The sequence below is a fragment of the Palaemon carinicauda genome, chromosome 21, assembly GCF_036898095.1.
Source record: "Palaemon carinicauda isolate YSFRI2023 chromosome 21, ASM3689809v2, whole genome shotgun sequence".
NCBI lineage: Eukaryota > Metazoa > Arthropoda > Malacostraca > Decapoda > Palaemonidae > Palaemon > Palaemon carinicauda.
The window spans coordinates 112,362,758-112,389,112 of record NC_090745.1 but is presented as its reverse complement, the minus strand read 5'-3'; the positions used below and the strand labels follow the sequence as shown (position 1 = coordinate 112,389,112).

General features: G+C 45.4%; 1 protein-coding gene across 1 annotated transcript in view; it reads right to left on the bottom strand.

The window, feature by feature from the left end:
* LOC137615416 (zinc finger HIT domain-containing protein 2) overlaps window positions 1–26,355 on the bottom strand; it is a 70,273-nt gene that overhangs the window by 21,170 nt on the left and 22,748 nt on the right. The window contains exons 3-5 of the mRNA XM_068345286.1: window positions 21,909–22,062; window positions 8,860–9,095; window positions 5,227–5,436 (exon numbers count right to left, since the gene is read on the bottom strand). Coding sequence (XP_068201387.1) covers window positions 5,227–5,436; window positions 8,860–9,095; window positions 21,909–22,062 — 600 coding nt within the window. The remainder of the gene's footprint in view (window positions 1–5,226; window positions 5,437–8,859; window positions 9,096–21,908; window positions 22,063–26,355) is intronic.

The following is a 26,355-nucleotide window of genomic DNA, read 5'->3' as shown; positions in this document are numbered from 1 at the left end:
TAAGCTCTGACGTTTAGGCGAACGAGGAGCAGCAGTTACAAAAAGATCCGGACAAAGATCCTTAAAAAAAATCATCATGATTTTATTAAAGTCCATAGGAGGCTAAGCAGCTTTAGGCTCCTCTCCATCTGACAGAGTCCTCAAGGGAATATCAGTAGGAGGGGGAACAGCAACTTCCTCATCTACAGGAACCTTGTCCGATAAAAGCTGAGTCTCATGCAAGGGAGAGAACTACCGTGGTGGCAATGCTTTACAAGCAGAGTCCACACTCACTGGTGCATTAGTAGCGGACCAGAACGCAACGTCATGTAACTGCTTGACAGTCTGTGAACTGTCAACAACTGAACTGTCAACCACAACAGGTGCGTGAGGACGCACAGCGTCCACTCGAGACTGCTTTGACTGCCTAGACTGAGCAGTCAAAACAACTCTAGAATGCGGAGGTTGACGCACAGCGTCAAAACAAGTCAACTCCAATTGTTAGTGAACGTCTTGAACGTCAACAGGAGCATCAGCAAGTGGCCTAACGTCCAAATGCGGCTGAAAAACCACACGAGACCGCATCGAGTGTGGTTCTAAACAACCTGACTGACGTGACTAAGCTACGCCAACGTCAACAGTAAGCACAAAGGAACGTTAGGTTGGCTGAAAGCCAGGATATCGATGAGATAAACGGCTAGACTCAACGGACTAATCGGCAGAATAGTCTTCCATAAGGGAGGCAAGCATATACTACATGTCTTGCCATACAACCCATTAAGGATCAACGGAAATGGTTGTGGTAAGAGACGAGGGTAACGTCTGTGACCGCAACACTTTGCCTACAAAAAAAGACTCTCGGAGTCTGTGTTACGCTTTTGTTAGGCGGCGAGCAGTTATCCGATGACTGCATAGGGTCAGAGCTGTCCTAATGGTTGTAACCAGGACGCTGGACCTGTCCTGAAAGGACTGACTTTCGCTTAAGGGCTTCGAAACCTTGTGACAGGTTTCTTATGCGAAAAGCCTTCGGATGACGAGGAGAAACAACGTCTCTCTCGTCTTATGGTAGGGGAGATCTTGGTAAGATACACCCGATACCATAGAGGGAAAACGTCTGTTCGTTGGTCAAGGCCTCTCGAACCCATAAGTCGTTTGACATTACTTCTCCCCTGGGCTTGGGAGCATGTAAGAGGTCCCGGACTAGGTGAACGACAGGCACGAACAGACGAACCCTCGGACGCAACACTGTAACACTTTGCGCATATCACTTTATCACTTCGATTTTCTGTTTTGCACTTATTTCACTGAAATCGAAACTTTTACTGATTTCTACCTGAAACACGCAATTCTACCCTTCATTAAAAGGTAGTAATTGCGAAATCAGTCGTATAATGCAAGCTCATTAATACCAGCAAAAAACAGAAAACATATTTTAAGATAAAAAAAATCAGTGGCTGGGAAAGAGACTAAACACTAGTTCATATAACTACGTTTTCAATCTCTCACCGCACATAGCCTGGGGACGAGAATAAAAAACTAAAACGTTTTATCCTTCCTCCCCGTACAGCGACTAGGGACGAGAGTAACTCGAGAACAACGTTACCCGCTTGAACGGAACGTTTTCTCTCCTCTCTCTCCCTCCGTCTCTATCTCTCTCTCTCTTTCTCTCTTGATTTCGCACCTAAGAGAAGAGCCCAATTATATTTCGTCAAAAAAACATGTTATTTGACTAAAGGAAAAAACTGAAAGGTTTTTCAAATAAAAAGTTCCTTTAAAATAGAATTTAAAACATTTAAGCTAAGAAAGAATGAACAAAACGTCAGAATGGATTTACTCTTACTGCAAAGTGAAACCGTGATACACTCTCTCTCTATCGTAACGATAGAGCGCATGTTGAACGTCCTGAACGTCAACAACTGCGTAGCATAAATAAACTAAACGTTAGTTCATCTTTGAAAACAGTACGAAGACTATCAAAGAAATTCTTTCATAAAATATTACATTTAAAAAGTTTTAAATCCTTAGCTCTTTAAAAGCTAATTACGATATAAAGGGCTCAACGTTGATTAACTTCGGTTTCCAAGTTAGGACCGCCTACTCTCAGGAAAGGTCTATATAAACAAAACATTAAAATTATTTTTATATGTTTATAATAAATGGAAAGTTAATCGAAGAGGCCTAATAAAGGCGGAGAGATATAAAATATATAGAGGAAAATCTATAACGTGATATAATTACTAAAAGCCTAAACACACTTCCGTCTAAGGGAAGGGTCGGCCATTTAAAAGTGAAAGAAAGTCCATACTCTCTTTGTCACCATAATTAAATCTATCCAAAACGAGTTCAAGATTTAAGATGAAGATAAAACACCTGCATAGCGAAAGCTCAAAACTAGAATAAAGTACTTCACCAATTAGTTGTGAAAAAACTCCAGTTTAGCAACAGCGAGTAAGTACGTCTTGTCGATAGCTCGACAGAGAGAAAATTGAGTTCTTTGTTTACATTGAGTACTGGGTATCTGGACGACAGATGGCGCTCTTGGGCACACCCGCAACCTGTGTAGCGATCACTGGCGAGTTTTACCTTAGAGTTTTCTGTCGAGCAACAGAGTTGCAGCTATTATAATCACCGGCTAAGTTAAATATTGAAAACTATATTTTCAAATGTGACAACCTAGGCTTCCCATCACTTACTTCTAGTGGGATCTATTCCTTTGTGGAATTTCAAAAGTTTTAACTTGCAGAGAGGATTTTTATGTTGACAAGGCTGAGATAAGTCTTTTTAAAGCTTATTTATGAAAGATCTACTTTAATGTTACAGTTCTTAAATTTTTCTATTTAAATTGCTCACTACTTCTCTTTTAGTTTATTTATTTCCTTATTTCCTTTCCTCACTGGATTATTTTTCCATGTCGGATGATCCCTTGGGTGTATAGCTTCCTGCTTTTCCAACTAGGGTTGTAGCTGACCTACTATGAGATTCAGGGCCTCTGTAACACGGTTTTTTGGACTTTGCTCCTTATCAAGGCATCGGATGTAGCTGAAAGTTGACATATGTATATTTTACAACCACACACAAATTTTGTCAGCATTTTCAATAACCTAAACCCGATAGTTTTAATTTTTATAGAGTAAAAATGATCTAGCCGACGCCATGGCCAGTGATAACAAGCCAAGAGTCGAAAACATTCATTACGTAAGCAATGTAAACACCTTTTGACAAAATTTTGCCCCGCCCATCCACCGGACACCCATTCACCTTCTTCCATCGGCTCTGGAACCCATGACAGTCAAGAATGGCTAGCAGGATTTGGAATTGCCCGTGGTTGCAAAACTGCATTTATCTTACGACTTGCAACTTTATACAGTCAAGAGAAATCCCATGACCATATTTACTATAGCCTGAATAGGTAATTATTCAGTTTCTAGTTTAAATCCAATGTTTATGGTCTGATTTGTATTTAGCGTAATATGATTATAATACTTGTAATGTCACTCAGGCTTTTGAACATTTCCATTAACTATTCACTATGCCACCAGAGAGAGAGAGAGAGAGAGAGAGAGAGAGAGAGAGAGAGAGAGAGAGAGAGAGAGAGAGAAAGAGAGAGATTGTATGTAAACAGTCTTGATATAACTATTTTTGTTAAAATGAGAATTTTGTGCTAAACTCTCCATCAGACCAACGGATCATCCGATATAATTTTTTTTTTCTTCTTCTTCTTAGGCCGTACGACCGTGTTGGCTATGTTTTGGGCATGACTGCATTTTGTAAATAAATCATGAATAGTTTTAGGAGTTTTATTTGTACATCTAATGGCAATTTATAGAAGTAGAGTGAACATAATTCATTTATCCTTTAAAATAATTACTACATGTAGCAAAACAAATAGTAGTAAAGATGATAATGCAATGAAGGAATGATACCAAACTTTATCTTTAGCTTCAACATCGGCAATAACATACCCAGTTGCCATAAATTTGTCAGCTTAATGAAATAGCCTATCATCTAATATAAAACTTAAATTCTGAGGAGGCCATGGCTTATTGCACAGTGAAAAAAAATGACACAGACTTTATGAATGGCGGAACGATACATAAATGTGGGTGGGGTATCTGTGCTAGCGTAGTAATACTACTGTAGCAGTATTGCCGCAACAGTAGTATACATGAATTAAACGTTTAGGCCAACTGCTGGGATCCTTGAGGATCATTTAGCACTTCTTACAACTACTCGAGAAATAAGTTTTTATAGCCAGAATTTTAATTTTCTGATCCAACAATGCCCATGATAGCCTTCAGTGTTATCCAGAATTATAACGAGGCTAAAGTGGGTGGAGCCTCATGAAGTCATCATTCTGACGATAATTATTGGTGAAAGTTTAAAGCAAAATACAGTACCGGCTATTTTTTTTTTTTTTTTTTTTTTTTTACAGTAAATAGATCGGTAGATAGACAATAAATAAAAATTGCTTGACATTGGATATAGCAGTTATCAAATCAAGCTTGTCTACTACGTTTTTGAAAAGTACCAACTATTCCCTACACCTTGTCAGTCTGATTGTGAGCTATAAAGTAGACTGTAATTTCTTAGGAAACTTATTTTGGAAGTTAGACAAATAATCGAAGTGTTTTTGTATTTATTAACATATTTTGTTCGTTTGTTCATTATGATAATTCTCAGTGGAGAGGTTTCAGAGTTCATAAAGGTGTACTGCTTTGCTTTTATTTACACTTTTGTGTTATTGTTGGCAGAGGTATAGCCTTCGTTACGTATAACCAATCATCGATCGAGAAAGAGAAAAGAAATGCCGTCATAAGTTACGTAACGAGTGCGTTCGAAACCTTTTCTCTGAGTAAGTTGGCCCGTCTTCAAAAATCGTCACTTTTACTTAATAAAGTACCAAATTTATTCAACCTACATAATGCAGAATATAGTCAAAATTTATGTGTAGATATAATGTGCATTCTGAATAAGCGTTATATTTATGAAATTCATAGAAAAAAAGTTATTGCAAAAAAACCGTGTTACAGAGGCCCTGAATCTCATAGTAGTAGTATTAATAATAACAATAATAATAATAATGATAATAATAATAAAAATAATTAAGGCATGCATTGTTTGAAGCGAAGAAAATTTTTTAATCTTTAAAGATTTTATAGGTGAATGATTGAACCGGGCTTCTGGAAAAGAAGCAATGTGAACATCAGGGGAGACACATAGAAACTAAGAATACAGATAGCTACTTACGTGTTGGGCCTCCATCCTGGGGCTTTCCACGGCAATGGCTGCCTCTTCAAAATTTGCATTGGCTGATAAGACAGTTGAAAGAGTCAACAAAGCTTCTGTTGCATCAAGACTACTCTCTTCATGATCTCCATTAAACAACCTAACCATCCAAGCATATGACGTCAAGACATTTAAAATATTAAAGGGGATGCATGGTGAGGGTGGAATTTTCTGGAAAAGAAAAACCTTTTGAAATTTTTTTGGCTGAATACTACACACATATTTTGAGCACAAGCTCCTCACCCAAAGATTGACACTCACATATCAGGCCCTTTTTTGTGGGGGATAGTTTGCTTGACTCATCTTAGTACCGTAAAAAAATCAAAGATTAGACTTTACAACATTTATAATCACATAGCTGAATAAATTACCTCCCCATTGATACATGTTACATATTTAGTAAAATTTTCATACTATACACAGTACATAAATAAAACATGAGAGAGAAACAACTGGTAATTACTGGATGTAAAATAGGTCCAACAGAGCTGAGGGGAGTATAAAAATCAGACATAAAATACATCCAATGGCGCTCAAAGTGTAAGACATGTAGGGCAAATTTCAAATACTGAAAAAGGTTATAAAATCAGGGCAGTTCAAGGAATACAGGATAAACCTCAATAAGGAGACCAGGATTACTGTAAAAGCTCTCAAATCCTCATTTATCAACCACTTCTCTGAAAAACTGCTCCTTGTCCCTTTCCTAAACATCTTCAAAACAACTCAATCTTTTAAACCTCTTTATAACAACATTTACGAGATGACCTTCCCACTGTCCTTATGGTTGGAAGCCTCCAAAAATTTATTTTTCCATGTCAGTGCTAATGAGCCAATCGTCTAGATAGCAGAGATGACAGATGTCGTTGGCCTGAGCCCATGCTGAGACCAGAATGAACACCTTGGTGAACATCAAAGGAGCAGGGGCCAAAGCACAGCACTTGGAAGTGGTATATTTTTCCGTAAGATATTTATCTTAGGTACTTCCTCAAGGATGGATGAATTGGGATCTGAAAGTACAAATCTTTTAGATCCAACGTAATCATAAAGTCCGCAGATCTGACTGCCTGCCTGACCGAGGCTGCAGTCTCCATCTTGAAGGGAGTTTGGAGAACAAACTTGCTCAAGGCTGACAGGTCTATAACTGCTCTCCAGCCTCTAGATGCCTTCTCTACAAGAGAGTTGACTGAAAAAGCCTCGAGACCCATTGAGGATCTCCTGGAAAGCACCCTTCTCTGTCATGGTCTGGACTTGCATGTAAGGCGATGTCCTTCGCTGATCCCTCTACGAAGGACACAGATATCATTAGGGGACGAATCAGGGAAGGTGGAGTGTTGGTGAAAGGAACAAAGTACCCTTTGCATAGGACATACAGGTAGTCATCAACTTACGACCTAGATAGGGACCGAAAGACGGGTCTTAAGTCGATCTGGATGTATGTCAAACTTAAAGAGTGAAGTTTCCGTAGATTCATTATGCTGCATCATGATACTGTAATCACCCAAGTCATGTTTTATCAATATTTTCTTATGGTATATCATCATTTCATTTTCTTGTCTCATAGGACATCATACATTCTATTAAAGCCTTTTTTTATTATATTTTTCAATTTCGGCAGTATTTTAACAATCAACAATTACAGACTTTTTTTGTCTACTTTTGGTTATAATCAGCTGATTTCAAGGTCCTGCTACCATATCAAGAGAATGCACACACATAAATATGAAGTATCGTTTATATAATTTCTTAACTTAATTGAAATATCTTCATGATGAATCCTGAGAAGCAGGGAAGATAGAAACTGCTGCTCTCAGTATCTACTGCAACAGTCTCATGAGATATGCCCTGCATTAAAGGTCCACTGAAGGAATGCCTCTGTACAGGAGCATGAACCTGGACGGATACAAGATGTTGGTCTGCAAAGACCTCCGCTAGATCATAAACAGGTGACTGCTAGCGATCACGAAGCTGTAACCTGTGAACATCTAAGAAACTGCTCATTACTCACCTTGCTAGCATAAGCTGCAATACTAACCTGTAACTAACGAGTTACCTAGTGGGGTAGCTCATACACACTTGTTCATGTGCAGGACGCAATGGGGGATTTAGAGGGAGTGCACAAATGAGCCATCGTGCTCAACAACCTTCTTGGCAAGCTCTGGCAAACAGAGATAGCCTGGTGAATTACTACAGGTAACTGAACTCACTGACAACTACAGGAGTCTCACTAGACCCCAACTGCGTACTGGGTTACAGCACGATCGTCAAGACCCCCTACAAGCTCAAGAGAGCTAATGGGGGACAGGCACCGTAATGCGCTGTCAGGATAGTAGAACTCTCCAGCAGAGGCAACCTCTCACGCTTGCAAGGGAGGACACAGAACTTCGAAGGGTCGGTAAGCACGGAAGGGGGAGGAAGACAAGGATTCCTGCCGAGCAAATTCAGCGAGTGCTTCCCTACTAGAGGGAGAGAGCGTTGAAGGAGAACTATGACAAGAACCACCCTGCAGAATCTCAGGTGGGAGATGAACCGCAGAGGACAAAGGATCAGGGAGCACAAGACCGTGCAGGAGGGATTCCCTCCTGTCGACTTTAAAGGGGGAAAGGCTGAGACCAACCCCTGCAGGAGTGGAAATCCTCTCCTGCTGTGCACATATCGCCAACACCATTGGTAGCCTGTCCTTCTAGGGCGGACCCAAGAGTCCTAAGGACAGCTGCAGAAGACGCAAGGCGTCTTTAGACAAGGTCTCCCCCTGGGTGGTTGTTCCTTCCAACTCTCTAGGGGAGGAGGGAGAAACAGCCTGACTCACAGGTTGACCAACAGTCAACTGGCCATCATTCACAGTTGACCATTCCTCCGAAGAGACCGATTGAGCGGAGTTAGAGAGGAGGGTACCAGGGGTTAGGGCAAGAAGTAAGGACTTTCTCGACTTCAAGGAAGATCACAAAGGCGAAGAGTACCTTTTCGACTTCCTCCTCCAGCCATACCGTTCCCACTGGGTTGAAGGCCACTCCCTACACTTTGGGGAAGGGGAAGCCGCCTTACAGGAGTGTCCTTTGCACATAAGACAAAGACAGTATGGGTCCAAATCCTCCAGGGACATGAATGGTCCGCCTTGCCTAGGCAAACGTGCATGCAGCCCCCTCAAGCACAAAAAAGGAAAAGTTTTTAATGTTTAGCCAAAGCCAGCTAACATAGGAGGAGACGTCTGTCTTCGACCACAGGCATTTGTTGACACCTCCTGAAGACTAAATAGCCATATGTCAGCTAGTGCCAATTTCTTCTCCTACTGTAAAAAATGTACAGTTTTTATACAGTGCAGGAACAAACAATAGTTAGCTAACATGAAGAATTAGCTGCACTGATATCTAAGTACATGAAATTCTTCCATTTTATTCCTGCATCACCACAATAGGCTATTTTAGACCAGAGGATTGTGTATGCAGACAAATAAGCTTTTATGATATGAAATAATATAAGGGTCATGAAAAGCCAATCTCACAACTTAAAGACAAAATCACTGCTCTCACCATTTGCAAATTACATAAATTACCTAAAACTAATACTACAATACTACAATACTACAATACTACTTACCGATAATTCGCTAAGCATAGGAACTTCTATCACAGGGGGGCAATTTGAATGATACTCGGGCGTGGAATTTTTCGAATCTTTGACTTCCTGCACAAGAGGTACTTCTTGTTCCCACCATGGCTCAAACGTTGGTATTAAATTTTCAAAGTTTCCAGAATTGACCAGGTCTTGGAATTCTTCTCTTTCCGCGTCGCTAAGAAGCTTCCATACATGGTTGGTATCATTGAGATCAACCCCTAAGGATATCACAAAAATATTGAGATATGGTATATCATTCACATGTAAGGTTTACATTCTGTTTCTAGATGAGGCAATGACTTCCATCCATGAAATTATAGAGGATGTATTAGCTTTCAATTTTCATTCACCTGTCATCTAGAAACCATCAATTGGTATGGTTTTTATATTAAATAATTGGAAGCTTTACAATAAACAATTAGAAGAGTATGATCTGTCAAGTACATAATTGGAAGTAATTCAAAATGACAAATTCGTAGATAATTTATATTTTTCCTAACTCTACAAACCTTAGCTATCTAATAGGGGTATTACTTTCGGCGTAGCTGAAATGACGAGCCATTAACTTTTAACGAGGGTTTACTACCCACACCGCTAGTTAGCGGGGGTAGGGGAGGGTAGCTTGCTACCCCCCCTCAACACCTGTGCTTGAGCTCACTTTGCTTGGAGGTAGGACTTCAAGAGGGATAGGGCTGGCGGGCAAGTTTAGTTAAATAGCTAAGGTTTGTATAGTTAGGAAAAATACAAATTATCTACGAATTTGTCATTTATTCCGTAACTGTAATACAAACCACGCTATTTAATAGGGGTGACTCACCCATTAGGAAGGGTGGACGTCCCAGCCAATCTGGCTTTTGGGTTTGCCCGGGGACTCCTTATTTGAGTGTGTAAGCAACCAAGAAATAAAGAGTCCCTGCACCTCGCTAGAACCTTGTTACGCAAGGACTGCGGCCTACGCAAGCTGTGTGTGAAGGTATGAAGAAGTGTGACTCGTCCTAGAAGGTTGTTCTGAAGTTCTTTAGATGGAAACTTGCAGACTAGGACTTTCCCAATACCACCTTGTCAGGGTATGGGGACGTAACAGTATTAATCTTAATACTAGGAACACAAGGGTGCATGGTTTACCTGCAGTAGTTTGAGGTCACCTATGCAGAGAACCCAGGATGCTGCTTTCCCCAAGAGAGGGGATGATGAAGAAAAGAATAAGGGCCAGTCCAACCTTTCCATTCATGCAGACTAAAACCAGGTAACAATGCCCTCAACCTTCTGTTACCTGTCCAATAAGGAGCTTGAGGTTTTAAACCAGCTGCTGTGCAGCCACTACAGGACCGATAGAGAACGTATCAAGTCTCCTGTGGGTCACGTCTTGCACGTAGTGGGATGTGAACGTTGTTTGACGTTTCCACACTCCAGCTTGAAGAACCTGCGTTACTGAAAAATTTCTTTTGAAGGCCAGGGACGTAGCTACACCCCTGACATCATGTGCTCTGGGGCGACGTGACGGAGGAGGGTCTGGATTCAGTGCCAGGTCAATGACCCTGCAAATCCATGCAAAGATGGTGTTCTTGATGACCTTCCTCTTAGTCCTTCCTGTGCTGACAAATACTGCTGGCACACGAGGACGGGCTGCGGCTGTTCTTTTGAGATACAGCCTCAAGCTCCTTACTGGGCATACTAAGAGATGGTCTGGGTCATCTGTTACAGAACAGAGACTAGAAATCCGGTAGCAGTCGAATCGAGGATCCGCTACTCCTGGATTCTGAGTCTTAGCAGTAAACTCAGGACGAAGCTGAACGTTACCTCTCCCCATCCCTTTGAATGGGCAATGTCATACGAGAGACCATGAAGTTCGCTGACTCGCTTGGCCGAGGCCAAAGCTAGCAGGAATACCATCTTCCAGGTTAGGTGGAGATCTGATGCCTGACGTAATGGTTCATAGGGAGGTCTCTTAAGAGACCTGAGAACTCGAACCACGTTCCATGGGGGAGGTCTCACTTCCGACTGAGGGCAGGTAAGTTCATAACTACGTATGAGTAAAGAAAGTTCTAGTGATGAGGAAATGTCCATTCCTTTCAGCCTGAAGGCAAGACTTAAGGCTGAGCGATAGCCTTTCACTGCCGAGACTGAGAGGCGCATTTCTTCACGCAAATACATGAGGAACTCCGCTATTGTTGGAATCGTGGCATCGAGTGGAGAGATACCCCCTTCCACGACACCAACCACAGAAGACTTTCCGCTTTGCCTGTTAGACTGCTGCTGAAAACTTTCACAGGTGTCCAGACATCCTGATCGCAACTTCGTGGCAAAAATCCTCTCTCAGAGAGGAGATGCTGGATAGTCTCCAGGCGTGTAGCCGTAGTGAACCTACGGCTTTGTGGAAGATGTTAGCATGTGGTTGTTTGAGTAGATTGTGTCGTGGAGGGAGTTCTCTTGGTGGCTCCGTTAGGAGTTGCAGAAGGTCCTGGAACCATTCTGCGGGATGCCATAGCGGAGCTATGAGAGTCATTGAAAGATTGACCGATGTTCTGGTCTTGTTGAGTACCCTCCTCATCAGACAGAATGGGAGAAAGGCGTAAACGTCGATGTTGTCCCACCATTGTTGGAAAGCATCTTGCCAGAGAGCCTTGGCGTCTGGGACTGGGGAACAGTACAGCGGGAGCCTGAAGTTAAGGGCCGTTGCAAAGAGGTCCACAGTCGGAGAACACAACAAAGTCAGGATTTTGTTGGCTACTAGATGATCCAAAGACCACTCGGTACTCACTATCTGCGATGCTCTGCTCAGGTTGTCGGCGAGCACATTCCTTTTGCCCGGAATGAAGCGTGCCGATAGTGGTATCGAGAGGATTTTGGACCATCTCAGTATCTCTACTGCTAGATGGGATAGTTTCTGCAAAAAAGTACCTCCTTGTTAGTTGATGTAGGCCACTCCTGTGGTGTTGTCGCTCATCACCACCACAGAGTAACTTGCCAGGTACTGTTGGAACTGTGTAAGGGCCAGAAAGACGGCGTTCATCTCTAGGAGATTTATGTGGAGGTACTTTTCTGACTCTGACCAGAGGCCTGAGGTCATGTGGTGCAGCACGTGGGGCACCACCCTTTTTTTTGAAGCGTCCGAAAAAAGCATCAAATCCGGGGGGAGGGCGAGAAGATCCACTCTTTTTCGTAGGTTCTCGTCTGCCACCCACCACCGGAGATCCGTCAGTTCCGCAGGTCCCATGGGGATCTGGATGTCCAGGGAGTCGTACGCTTGATTCCACCGGGACTTGAGTCGTCACTGGACGGATCTCATCCTGAGGCGACTATTGGGAACTAGACGGGCCAGCGATGAAAGGTGACCGAGGAGACGTAACCACGATTGAGCTGGAAGTTCTTCTCGTCTGAGAAAAGGTCTTCGTCCTTCCTCAGCCTTGCTATCCTGTCGTCTGATGGGAAGGCTTTGTGGAGATTGGTGTCTATAATCATGCCTATGTATACCAGTCTTTGAGTGGAAAGCAGTGAAGACTTCTCGAGATTTACCATGATCCCCAGATCTTGGCAAAGTCTCAGAAGTTTGTCTCGGTGTTGAAGAAGGGTTGACACCAAGTCTGCTAGGATTAACCAGTCGTCCAGATAACGGAGGAGACGGATGCCAATCCTGTGTGCCCAAGATGATACTAGGGTGAACACTCTGGTGAAGACTTATGGTGCTGTGGAGAGACCGAAGCACAGCACCTTGAACTGGTACTTTCTGTTGTCTAGGCTGAATCTTAAGTACTTCCTTGAAGACGGATGGACTGGGATCTGGAAGTATGCATTCTTTAGGTCCAGTGTGCACATGAAGTCTTGAGGTCTTACTGCTAGTCTGACCGTGTCCGCCGTCTCCATGCTGAATGGAGTTTGTTTGATAAACTTGTTCAGAGCTGAGAGGTCGATGACTAGTCTCCAGCCTCCAGACACCTTCTTTACAAGAAAGAGTCGACTGAAGAAGCCTGGAGATCCGTCAAGGACCTCTTGGAGAGCGCCCTTCTACAACAGGGTCTGGACTTCTGCCCGAAGGGCTTGCCCCCCTGCCGATCCCATGGCAAGGGAGTTCAATGACACTGGATTCGTCGTCAGGGGAGGTAGAAATGTTATGAACGGGACGCGATATCCTAGTCTGATCACGGAGATTGTCCAGGAATCGGCCACGAGTTGCTTACACCTGTTCGAGTAACTTTGTAGGCATCCCCCCACTGGTAGACATGCAGGGCAGTGTTGCACTGGTCTTGAAGGGTTTCTGAGTACCAAAGACACGGTCCAAGACCGTGTCCTAGCCCTCTCGAGGAGGGATCTCTGGGTCGGAAAACCCGTTGAGAGCCCTCATTAGAGTCAGAACTTGCCAAAACGCATGTTCTGACTCTTGCTGGTCTCCTCCTGCTGTAGGACTGTCTATCCTAGCGTTTGCGGCCTCGGCTGCTCCCTCTAGGATTCTTGCCTCCCCTGGAGGACTTTTTGCCTTTCTTTTCTTTGACAGGAAAGGGCTTAGACACCAAGGTCTTCGCTGCTGTTGTCGTCTTAGTGGTCTTGACTGGACGGGACTGCTGTGGTGCTGGAGGCTTATAGGGCTTGGATGTTAAAGCCCTATGAAGGAGGGAGTCTTGATGAGACTTCCTCCACCTCTCAGCGGCATGTTCCACATCCTTAGGCTCGAACAAGACGGATTCCTCTAGGGAGGAATGTCTGAGCCTATTGATCTCAGTGCTAGGGACCTTCTGATGGAATCTCTCAGCTACTGCATCCCGACGTTTCAGGATGGTATTGCCCACAAGTTCGAGACTTGGTGGGCCAGAAACTCGATCGTGCGAATACCTGAGAGAAGGAGCGTCTCCATAGCTTTCCTGGTACGTTCTTTGGAGAAGTCCTCAGAACGTATCAGGATACCTAAGGTCCCCAACCAGATATCGAGCCACGAAGTAGCGTGCATAGCACACTTCGCAACTTTCTCCTGGTTGAGGATCTCGGCTGCCGAGAACGAGACCTGCCAGTTGGAGAGTCTCTCAAGAGGGACACCCCTGGTTAGCTCTTCCAGCGAGTGGTGAAGAGGAAGAGCTAAACAAGGCTCCTCAAGGATTTCGAAGTACAGTGATACCTCGGTACTCGACCATAATCCGTTCGAGATCCGTGTTCGACCTCCGATTTGTTCGAGTACCGAATTTTTTTTCCCCATAAGAAATAATGGTATATATTCTATTCCGTTCCCAAGCACTCGAACAGGCCCAAAATATTAATAAAACGTGTACCTAAACAACAATAATTATCTAAATGTGTATGAAATTGGTCAGAAAATCCTATAAAACAATTTTAAACCATTTACTGTACTAAAATAAAACAATTTTAAACCATTTTCTGTACTGTAGTGAACATACCTTTGAGCAGCGGTTCGATGGCATACAGGGATGGATGTGGAGAGGATGGAAGGGGGAGGTTACTGCTTGGAAGGAGAGTCCCCTTCCATGATGTGGCGGGGTAGTTCTCCTTCAGGAGTTGTTTCTCTCTCCAATGAAAGGGTGGGCAGATCTATTTCAGGGGTTTCTTCTCTTCTTTGTCTCTTCTTTGGAGGAGAAACAGGCTTTGATGTAGCAGCTTTCTTTTCTTTTGTGAAAAACTGGTCTATTGTTAATTGTTTCTTCCTCCTCTGCAGTATTCTTCGAAAATGATACATGACACTATCATTAAACATATGCACTGCCCGGTTTGCTACTGCAATTTCTGGGTGGTATTTTTCAGCAAAAGCCTGCACATCTGCCCACTTGGAACAAATTTCATTGATGAGAGAACTTGGAACATCCTCCCTTACCTCATCCTCTTCTGAAGATTCCTGCTCCACAATCAGATCCTGCTGCTGTTGTTGTTGCAGGTGCAACAATTCCTCCACAGTCAACTCGGTAGAATGGCTTTCTACAAGCTCATCAATATCATCCTTGTCGACCTCAAGCCCCAAACTCCTGCCCATGACAACAATTTCCTCAACGACATCAGTGTCATCAGAAATTACAGGGGTAGCAGTGCTTGGACCCGCCTCTGGTTGGAAACCTTCAAACTCCCTCTCTGTGACACATGATGGCCACAGCTTACGCCAGGCAGAGTTCAATGTCCTATAGGTCACACCTCGCCAAGCTTGGTCAATCATGTTAACAGAGTTGAGGATGCTGAAGTGTTCCTTCCAGAATTCCTTTAGGGTCAACTTCGTGTCACTGGTCACTTCAAAACACTTTCTGAAAAGGGCCTTGGTATAGAGTTTTTTGAAGTTTGAAATGACCTGTTGGTCCATGGGCTGGAGTATGGGAGTAGTATTGGGGGGCAAGAATTTGATTTTGATAAAGCTGTATTCTTCTTTCAAGTCATCCTCGAGACCTGGAGGATGTGCAGGAGCATTGTCCATAACCAGAAGACATTTCATTGGCAAGCTCTTTTCAATGAGGTAAGCCTTAACCTGGGGGGCAAACACTTCGTTTATCCACTCAGTAAAGAATTGTCTTGTGACCCAAGATTTAGTGTTCGAGCGCCACATAACTGGTAGTGCACTTTTACAAATATTATTTCGTTTGAACACCCGGGGGTTGTCCGAGTGGTACACTAACAAGGGTTTGATCTTGCAATCGCCACTTGCATTTGCACACAGCAACAATGTTAGCCTATCTTTCATTGGCTTGTGACCTGGCATCTTCGTCTCGTCCTTGGTAATGTACGTATTGGCTGGCATTTTCTTCCAAAATAACCCAGTCTCATCACAATTAAAGACTTGTTGTGCGATCAAATTTTGTTCATTTATGTACCGACCGAATTCCCCCACGTATTTATCGGCTGCAATTTGATCCGAACTAGCTGCCTCCCCATGCCTAGTAACACGATGAATACCTGTTCTATTACGAAACTTTTCAAACCAACCCCTGCTCGCTTTAAATGTAAATGAATCACTTTCACTGGTACTCGGACTTTTCTTCACTAATTCTTCATAGATATGCAACGCTTTTTCACAAATGAACGCTTCACTAACACTTTCCCCGGCCAACTGTTTTTCTTTAATAAATATTAAAAGCAACTTTTCCATCTCCTCAATCACTTGTGGCCTTTGCTTAGTTACCGCCGTAACTCCCGTTGCAACATTCGCCTTCTTAATCATTTCTTTATGCTTTAAAAACGTAGAAATGGTCGACTTCGCCATTCCGTATTCTACCGCTAAATCGGACACTCGTACACCATTCTCATATTTCGCTATAATTTCCTTCTTCAACTCGATCGTTGTTCGCACTGTTTTCCTCTTCTCCTTCCCCTTAACACTCATTACTTTCTTGGGACTCATTATGAAAGCTAAAAAAGCAATTAAAAGCACTGAAAATCACTAAATCACAACGAATGCTGATCGCGCGTTGTCTGAGTGACGCTCTCGAGAGAACTGATGCTTCCCGAACAAGCGAGAGTGGCCGAGATGGCGCGATCATCACAAAGCCCATGCGGTCGTCACGTGTTCGGCTGGTCGAGTACCGAATTTTTGGTCGAGCACCGCAGCAAAAATTTCTCGAAAATTTTGGTCGAACTCCGAATTGTTCGAGTATAGAGTCGTTCGACTACCGAGGTATCACTGTACCTCCTCCGCTGTACGCGAGGAGGTCGGAGAAGCTTGTTGGTTACACCGGAACGGTTGGAGGACATCTCGGAGAGCTGTTGTGAGATCTTGTCCCTCGTACTCTTAACCCCTTGAGACCAGGGCAGTGTTGCACTGGTCTTGAAGGGTTTCTGAGTACCAAAGACACGGTCCAAGACCGTGTCCTAGCCCTCTCGAGGAGGGATCTCTGGGTCGGAAAACCCGTTGAGAGCCCTCATTAGAGTCAGAACTTGCCAAAACGCATGTTCTGACTCTTGCTGGTCTCCTCCTGCTGTAGGACTGTCTATCCTAGCGTTTGCGGCCTCGGCTGCTCCCTCTAGGATTCTTGCCTCCCCTGGAGGACTTTTTGCCTTTCTTTTCTTTGACAGGAAAGGGCTTAGACACCAAGGTCTTCGCTGCTGTTGTCGTCTTAGTGGTCTTGACTGGACGGGACTGCTGTGGTGCTGGAGGCTTATAGGGCTTGGATGTTAAAGCCCTATGAAGGAGGGAGTCTTGATGAGACTTCCTCCACCTCTCAGCGGCATGTTCCACATCCTTAGGCTCGAACAAGACGGATTCCTCTAGGGAGGAATGTCTGAGCCTATTGATCTCAGTGCTAGGGACCTTCTGATGGAATCTCTCAGCTACTGCATCCCGACGTTTCAGGATGGTATTGCCCACAAGTTCGAGACTTGGTGGGCCAGAAACTCGATCGTGCGAATACCTGAGAGAAGGAGCGTCTCCATAGCTTTCCTGGTACGTTCTTTGGAGAAGTCCTCAGAACGTATCAGGATACCTAAGGTCCCCAACCAGATATCGAGCCACGAAGTAGCGTGCATAGCACACTTCGCAACTTTCTCCTGGTTGAGGATCTCGGCTGCCGAGAACGAGACCTGCCAGTTGGAGAGTCTCTCAAGAGGGACACCCCTGGTTAGCTCTTCCAGCGAGTGGTGAAGAGGAAGAGCTAAACAAGGCTCCTCAAGGATTTCGAAGTACCTCCTCCGCTGTACGCGAGGAGGTCGGAGAAGCTTGTTGGTTACACCGGAACGGTTGGAGGACATCTCGGAGAGCTGTTGTGAGATCTTGTCCCTCGTACTCTTAACCCCTTGAGACCAGGGCAGTGTTGCACTGGTCTTGAAGGGTTTCTGAGTACCAAAGACACGGTCCAAGACCGTGTCCTAGCCCTCTCGAGGAGGGATCTCTGGGTCGGAAAACCCGTTGAGAGCCCTCATTAGAGTCAGAACTTGCCAAAACGCATGTTCTGACTCTTGCTGGTCTCCTCCTGCTGTAGGACTTGCAGCAAAGTCTCCTTCTATCCCCAAAGGCTCTTCTTGGGGAGAGTCGCGGACATTCCCCGAGTGGCTAGCTGGCTCCATCCTAGTCCTAGTAGAGGACTTCAACAATGTTTTGGAGTCCTTAGATTCCTTCCTGGGAAGGATGTAGGACTCGAACATTGACGAGGGTGACATGTTCCTTTTAATCCCCGACTGAGTAGACCTCTCGGCGCGAGGAGAGGTTTTCCCCATTGGTGCGATGGGGTAAAGTCTCTCTTCGCGTGATTCCCTTGGGGACAGGAAATCTTCGTCCAAAAGGGCAGGAGAAGCAGTCTGAGGAAAAGAAGGAACCTGCCTCAAAGGTCTGCGTGGAGTCAGTTTCGCCCTTCGGGAAGTGACTGCATCTGGAACTCCCCTTCTTCTCTTCAAAGGGGTAGAAGTAGCCATGGTTCTGTGTCCCAATTCAGAGAAGACAGGCTTGAAAGCCTGCGTTACGGCTCTGATCAGTGCACCGAACCAGGGCTGTTGGCTGACAGACACGCTGTCAGACATAACCCTTGAAGGGACAGGAATTGAAGGATCCCTGGGAGGAGTCCCCATTATTGGTGGGTTCGCCTGTGGTGGCTTTGGGATCCTAGACCCCTCTGGATGTTTCCCTTCTCCCACAATGCACGGTGGTATGCGATTACGGGGGAGGGAATGAGGCGATGGCGACCTTGCCGAGCGTAGTTCGGGAGGATATTGACGCTCGCGGGAGGGAGAATACCGGGGCTCGCGGGAGGGAGAATACCGGGGCTCGCGCGAGGGAGAATACCGGGGCTCGCGCGATGGAGAATACCGGGGCTCGCGCGAGGGAGAATACCGGGGCTCGCGCGAGGGAGAATACCGGGGCTCGCGCGAGGGAGAATACCGGGGCTCGCGCGAGGGAGAATACCGGGGCTCGCGCGAGGGAGAATACCGGGGCTCGCGCGAGGGAGAATACCGGGGCTCGCGCGAGGGAGAATACCGGGGCTCGCGCGAGGGAGAATACCGGGGCTCGCGCGAGGGAGAATACCGGGGCTCGCGCGAGGGAGAATACCGGGGCTCGCGCGAGGGAGAATACCGGGGCTCGCGCGAGGAGTCCCCATCATTGGTGGGTTCGCCTGTGGTGGCTTTGGGATCCTAGACCCCTCTGGATGTTTCCCTTCTCCCACAATGCACAGTGGTATGCGATTGCGGGGGAGGGAATGAGGCGATGGCGACCTTGCCGAGCGTAGTTCGGGAGGATATTGACGCTCGCGGGAGGGAGAATACCGGGGCTCGCGCGAGGGAGAATACCGGGGCTCGCGCGAGGGAGAATACCGGGGCTCGCGCGAGGGAGAATACCGGGGCTCGCGCGAGGGAGAATACCGGGGCTCGCGCGAGGGAGAATACCGGGGCTCGCGCGAGGGAGAATACCGGGGCTCGCGCGAGGGAGAATACCGGGGCTCGCGCGAGGGAGAATACCGGGGCTCGCGCGAGGGAGAATACCGGGGCTCGCGCGAGGGAGAATACCGGGCCTCGCGCGAGGGAGAATACCGGGCCTCGCGCGAGGGAGAATACCGGGGCTCGCGCGAGGGAGATTACCGGGGCTCCCGCGAGGGAGAATACCGGGGCTCGCGGGAGGGAGAATACCGGGGCTCGCGCGAGGGAGATTACCGGGGCTCCCGCGAGGGAGAATACCGGGGCTCGCGCGAGGGAGAATACCGGGCCTCGCGCGAGGGAGAATACCGGGGCTCGCGCGAGGGAGATTACCGGGGCTCCCGCGAGGGAGAATACCGGGCCTCGCGCGAGGGAGAATACCGGGGCTCGCGCGAGGGAGATTACCGGGGCTCCCGCGAGGGAGAATACCGGGGCTCGCGCGAGGGAGAATACCGGGCCTCGCGCGAGGGAGAATACCGGGCCTCGCGCGAGGGAGAATACCGGGGCTCGCGCGAGGGAGAATACCGGGGCTCGCGCGAGGGAGAATACCGGGGCTCGCGCGAGGGAGAATACCGGGGCTCGCGCGAGGGAGAATACCGGGGCTCGCGCGAGGGAGAATACCGGGGCTCGCGCGAGGGAGAATACCGGGGCTCGCGCGAGGGAGAATACCGGGGCTCGCGCGAGGGAGAATACCGGGGCTCGCGAGCGGGAGACTCTTGACGTGGGCGCGCAGGACAATCACGTTGAGTGCGCGGGCGCGCGGGAAAGAGTTCGCGCGCATCTATAGCAGCCGTAGAGCGCGCGCATCTATACCAGCCGTAGGGCACGCGCATCTATACCAGCCGTATGGCGCGCATGCAGGAGAAAGATCCCTAGCGGGTGGGCGCGCAGTTGAATAATGTGGGGTGCATGGGAGTGCGAGAAAATGTTGGCGCGCATCCTTTGGGGAGGATGGGCAAGCGTGCGCAGGGCACGCGTGCGTATCCTTGCGGATGTGCGCAGGAAAAGGCTGGCGCGATGGTACTGGTTGGCGGGTGGGAGAAGCCAGCATTGCTGACTTCCCAAAAGTACTACTTTCAGTAGATCGTTAGCGCGCAGGTTTTTCCTGGCGCGTATGACGATGCGCAGCATGGCGCGCAGGAGAGTTGGATGTTGGGCGCGTATGCGCGCGGGAGAGCGCCATTGCGCAGGAGGTTGATGGCGCGCAGGTGGTTTGCAGGCAGGTGAGTGTTGGCGCGCAGCTGGGCGCGGGCGCATAGAGCAATGTTGGCGCGTAAGCGCAGGGCGCGCACACAAGACCTGGCGCACAGGAGAACGTGGGCGCATATGCGCATGAGGGCGCGCATAGCGCGTGATGGAGCTGCGCTCCTGTTGGAGCGTATGCGCATGTTGGCGCATACGCCCTTGATGCCCTGTGTTAGGGTTTAGTGATGGGTCCTGAAGAGCTACTAAGGAGCATTCGTCAGGTCTCGTTGGCATGTAGCGCATATGTGGTTGGCGTGCAATAGCGTGCTCTGGTGGAGCCTTGTTAGGCCCATGTAGAAACGGTGACGGCAGGTCGGCAGGTCTGTCGAATGGAAGGTTGACGTGTCCTGTAAAAGGATGATTGGTCTCGAGGCTCCTCTGCGGTGGACTGCATCGAAGATGTTGAACCAAAGAGGCGCCTCCTCACCGCAGGTGAAGGAAGGCCTCTATGGCAAAGAGAAGGCGAGCCTTCCGACGAATGCGCCCTCTGGGGGCCGTTGTATCAGCAAGCTGACCTGCAGTCCTCCGAAGAGGAGTCTCTGTAAGTGAACTCCCCCGTGGGGGAGAAACACTAGCAGGAGAGAATGACGATGGACTTAGTTTCCCCCTCGTAGGTTGAACAGGAATGGGAGAAACTAAGCCGTCAGCTACCATAGAGTTTGGAGAGGCAGAAGTGATGGGTGATACCGCATTGGATACCTCTGACACCACAACGTCGACAAGAGACAGAGGATCAACCTCTGACGGTGACGACGATTGCCTGACAGCGGCACCCAATCGGATGTAGTTAGGCAAAACCTCCTTGGAGGACGAACCCGTAAGCCCCAAGGAGGACCAAAGCTGGAAAAGGGAGGTTAATGACATATCCTCCCCCGGGGGGAGAGGTGGAGCTGCTTCACTAGGGGAAACAACGTCATCTCTCGAGTCCCGAGGTTGGTGTGTGAGGGGGGGGTAGCAAGCTACCCTCCTCTACCGCCGCTAACTAGCGGTGTGGGTAGTAAACCCTCGTTGAAAATTAATGGCTCGTCATTTCAGCTACGTCGAAAGTTATACCCCTATTAAATAGCGTGGTTTGTATTCCAGTTACGGAACAAATAGAATTTACATGCTTTGTCAAAAATATACTGTTAATCTGAAATTCAACTTAATATCTTTTGAATGTAAGATCTACCAAATAAATAATTTTCATCAATTACTGTATATGATAATTATCTATGGACAGTAAATTTAGTAAAAAAAATATCAGGATTGATTACATCACTACAGTAAATCAAACAAGAGCTCAAGATGAAATGTGCTGTATTAGTTTACTGCTTAAATTGCAACTAACTCCTACATGGTACACGACTTTCATCTAAACCGACTTATTACACTTGTAAGGTTTATAATTCATTGAAATAAAGTGCCATCACATCTCTAACCTTTGACAATAATAATTACTATCTTTAAAAGCATTTAAAAATTCATACCTGCCATCCTTTCTGTTAAGTCTACCTCATCTTCATCATCATCAGAATCCAGTACCTCATTATCATCAGACACAGGAATGCCACCAGATTCGACACGCTTTAGAATCTCCTCCATCTTCTTACGTGATTCCTTTGGCAAACGGTTACCTTCAAGCTAAAAATATAGTGGAATCAAATTAAAGATTCAAACTGCCAAAGAAATACTGTAACGTTAAAACTATATTTTTTGGCCTTATAAGAATACAGTAAGCCCTCGCCAAATCATGGTTCACCTATCACTCCCTCAGTCCATTGTGGATTTATAAATAAATTACAGTACAGATATATGTAAATCTATATTGTGGGGTCATATTCATTCCCAGGTTTCTGAGAGCTGATATTTTATATTTTTTGTATTTTAATTATATTTATAAATTAATATTCAATTAATATCTATACAGGTAATAAAAAAAATATTAAAAATTATAAAAATAATGAAAAAAATATATGGTAGATTTCAGTTGCTACATTGTGATTTTTCATCTAAGGGAGGGGAGGGGGTCTTCAAACGGAAGACCCGTGATACTCGAGGGATTACTGTACAGTCATGTACTGTAGCATTCATAATTTAACAAATAATTAAAATGTTTTTTTTAATCATAAAACATATACAACTGATCACTACCATATTAATGGCATTAACCATGAAAACCTGATTTTCCTCATCTTCCCTGTCATGGTATAAAAAATTCTTTTTTTTTTTTGTAGAATCTGCAATTGTCTCTATCAATTCTTTACAGACTAACAGCTATAATTTGCCCAAACGTTTCAATTAGGTCACAGACAGGCTTACATATAAACTACAAGCCTATTCAGTTGAAAAACCAATTCGTAATCATTCAATTCTTCCATTTCTCTTTTTTATCATTAAAAAACTAAAGGGTACATTGCTACACACATAAGGAATATCTATTAGCATTTAAAAGATCAACTATCGCTTGCCTTTCAATTACAAATTCTTTCAGTGGTGGCTCATGATACGTACTGTAGAACTGCAGCACCTATTTTTTTCTATATTATTGATATTCAATATAATGATCTTTTTATCAAGTCTTTCTTTATACTTGTACAATATATAATCCTTAATCAGTACAGTATAATCAGTAGCCATCCTTCAATTTATGCAAAAAAAAATAAATAAAAAAAAAAAAAAAAAAAATAAAAAAAAAAAAATATATATATATATATATATATATATATATATATATATATATATATATATATATATATATATATATATATATATATATATATAATCTTTGTTTGGAACTGTGCACTTTACAGATCCAGCAGCATGGTGCTTGGCTGTTGTGCGCATGTGCACAGGAAGCTACATTCGAGTCTGAGCCATGGGCTGAGAGGGAAAGAGAGTACTGTTGTTCCCACAGTGCCGACCTTGGCGTGTCGGCGAAAAGTAGCTATTTTTCTTTTACTCCACGGATGTTGTGCTAGAAAACTGTGTACTATATTCTTGAATGTAATAAAATGTAGAATTATATAATTATCCTACTTACATCTATTCTATTTGATTCATTATTTTTTCTGGACAATTTCCATGACTACAACAGAAACTGAAAGCTGCTCTTCAACACTAAAAGCAATAAAAACTTTTCTAAGAAGCACTATGAATTTGGAAAGAATAAATACACTTGCAGTGCTTTCAATGAAAAAAAAAAAAAACATTCCTCAGTTGTCATTCAGAGATTAAGGAGAAAATATGTTATTTTCATTAGTAAAATAAATTTTTGAATATACTTACCCGATAATCATGTAGCTGTCAACTCCGTTGCCCGACAGAATTCTACGGGAGGGATACGCCAGCTATCACTATACTAGAAGGGGGTGTACTCACAAGCGCCACCTGTGGCCAGGTACTACAGTACTTGTTGTTGACGCCACCTCACTTTTTCCTCGGTCCACTGGTTCTCTATGGGGAGGAAGGGTGGGTCAATTAAATCATGATTATCGGGTAAGTATATTCAAAAATTTATTTTACTAATGAAAATAACATTTTTCAATATTAAACTTACCCGATAATCATGTAGCTGATTCACACCCAGGGGGGTGGGTGAAAAACCAGTGTACAAGACTAAAGGATAGCTAAGTATCCCGTATTTCATATAATCAGTTATCCACAATAACAATGAAATAATAAGTACCTGGTAAGGAAGTCGACTTGAACCGTTACTCTGCCTTTAATAAGATCGTCTTCCTTACTCAGCGCAGCGTTCCTCTTGGAAGGCTGAATCAACTCAAAGGTGCTAAAGTATACAGGGCTGCAACCCATACTAAAGGACCTCATCACAACCTTTAACCTCGGCGCTTCTCAAGAAAGAATTGACCACCCGCCAAATCAACAAGGATGTGGAAGGCTTCTTAGCCGACCGTACAACCCATAAAAAGTATTCAAGAGAAAGGTTAAAAGGTTATGGGATTATGGGAATGTAGTGGCTGAGCCCTCGCCTACTACTGCATTCGTTGCTACGAATGGTCCCAGGGTGTAGCAGTACTCGTAAAGAGACTGGACATCTTTGAGATAGAATGATGCGAACACTGACTTGCTTCTCCAATAGGTTGCATCCATAACACTCTGCAGAGAATGGCTCTGTTTGAAGGCCACTGAAGTAGCCACAGCTCCCACTTCATGTGTCCTTACCTTCAGCAAAGCAAGGTCTTCTTCCTTCAGATGAGAATGTGTTTCTCTAATCAGAAGCCTGAATAGTAAGAAACTGAGTTCTTAGAACTTGGAAAAGAAGGTTTCTTGATAACACACTATAAGGCTTCTGATTGTCCTCGTAAAGGTTAAGACCTTTTTAGATAGTACCTAAGAGCTCTAACTGGGCAAAGTACTCTCTCCAGTTCATTCCCCACCAAGTTGGACAGGCTTGGGATCTCGAACGACTTAGGCCAAGGACGTGAAGGAAGCTCGTTTAGCAAAAACCGAGCTGCAAGGAACATGTAGCCGTTTCAGATGTGAAAACAATGATCCTGCTGAAGGCGTGGATCTCACTTACTCTTTTAGCTGTTGTCAAGCACACGAGGAAAAGAGTTTTTAATGTGAGGTCCTAAAAAGAGGCTGATTGGAGAGGTTCAAATCTTGATGACATAAGGAACCTTAGGACCACGTCTAGATTCCAGCCTGGAGTGGACAACCGACGTTCCTTTGAGGTCTCAAAAGACCTAGGGAGGTCCTGTAGATCTTTGTTGGTGGAAAAATCCAAGCCTCTGTGGCGGAAAACCGCTGCCAACATACTTCTGTAACCCTTGATCGTAGGAGCTGAAAGGGATCTTACTTTCCTTAGATATAACAGGAAGTCAGCAATCTGGGTTACAGTGGTACTGGTTGAGGAAACTGCATTGGTCTTGTACCAGCTACGGAAGACTTCCCCTTGAGACTGATAGATTCTGAGAGTGGATGTTCTCCTTGCTTTGGCAATCGCTCTGGCTGCCTCCTTCGAAAAGCCCCTAGCTCTTGAGAGTCTTTCGAAAGTCTGAAGGCAGTCAGACGAAGAGCGTGGGGGATTGGGTGTACCTTCTTTACGTGAGGTAGACGTAGAAGGTTCACTCCTAGAGGAAGAGTCCTGGGAATGTCGACCAGCCATTGCAGTACCTCTAAGAACCATTCTCTCGCGGGCCAGAGCGGCGCCAACCAACGTCAGCCGTGTCCCTTTGCGAGAGGAGAACTTCTGAAGTACCCTGTTGACAATCTTGAACGGCGGGAATGCATACAGGTCGAGATGGAACCAATCCAGCAGAAAAGCATCCACGTGAACTGCTGCTGGGTCTGGAATCGGAGAACAATACAACAGGAGTCTCTAGGTTATCGAGGTAGCGAACAGATCTATGGTTGGCTGACCCCACAGGGCCCAAAGTCTGCTGCAAACATTCTTGAGAAGGGTCCACTCTGTGGGGATGACCTGACCCTTCCGGCTGAGGTGATCTGCCATGACATTCATACCACCCTGAATGAACCTCGTTACCAGCGTGAGCTTTCGATCTTTAGACCAGATGAGGAGGTCCCTTGCGATCTAGAACAACTTCACGAAAGAGTCCCTCCCTGCTTGAAGATGTAAGCCAGGGCTGTGGTGTTGTCAGAGTCCACCTCCACCACTTTGTTAAGCTGGAGGGACTTGAAGTTTATCAAGGCCAGAAGAACCGCCAACAACTCCTGCAATTGATGTGAAGTGTCCTTTGCTCCTGATTCCATGTTCTCGATCATTCCTGTCCGTCCAAAGTCGCACCCCAGCCCGTGTCTGATGTGTCCGAGAGGAGACGGCGGTCGGGTTTCTGAACAGCCAAAGGTAGACTTCCTTGAGAAGAAAGCTGTTCTTACACCACGCGAGAGAAGACCTCCTCTCTTCGGAAACAGGAACTGAGACCGTCTCTAGCGTCATGTCCTTTATCCAGT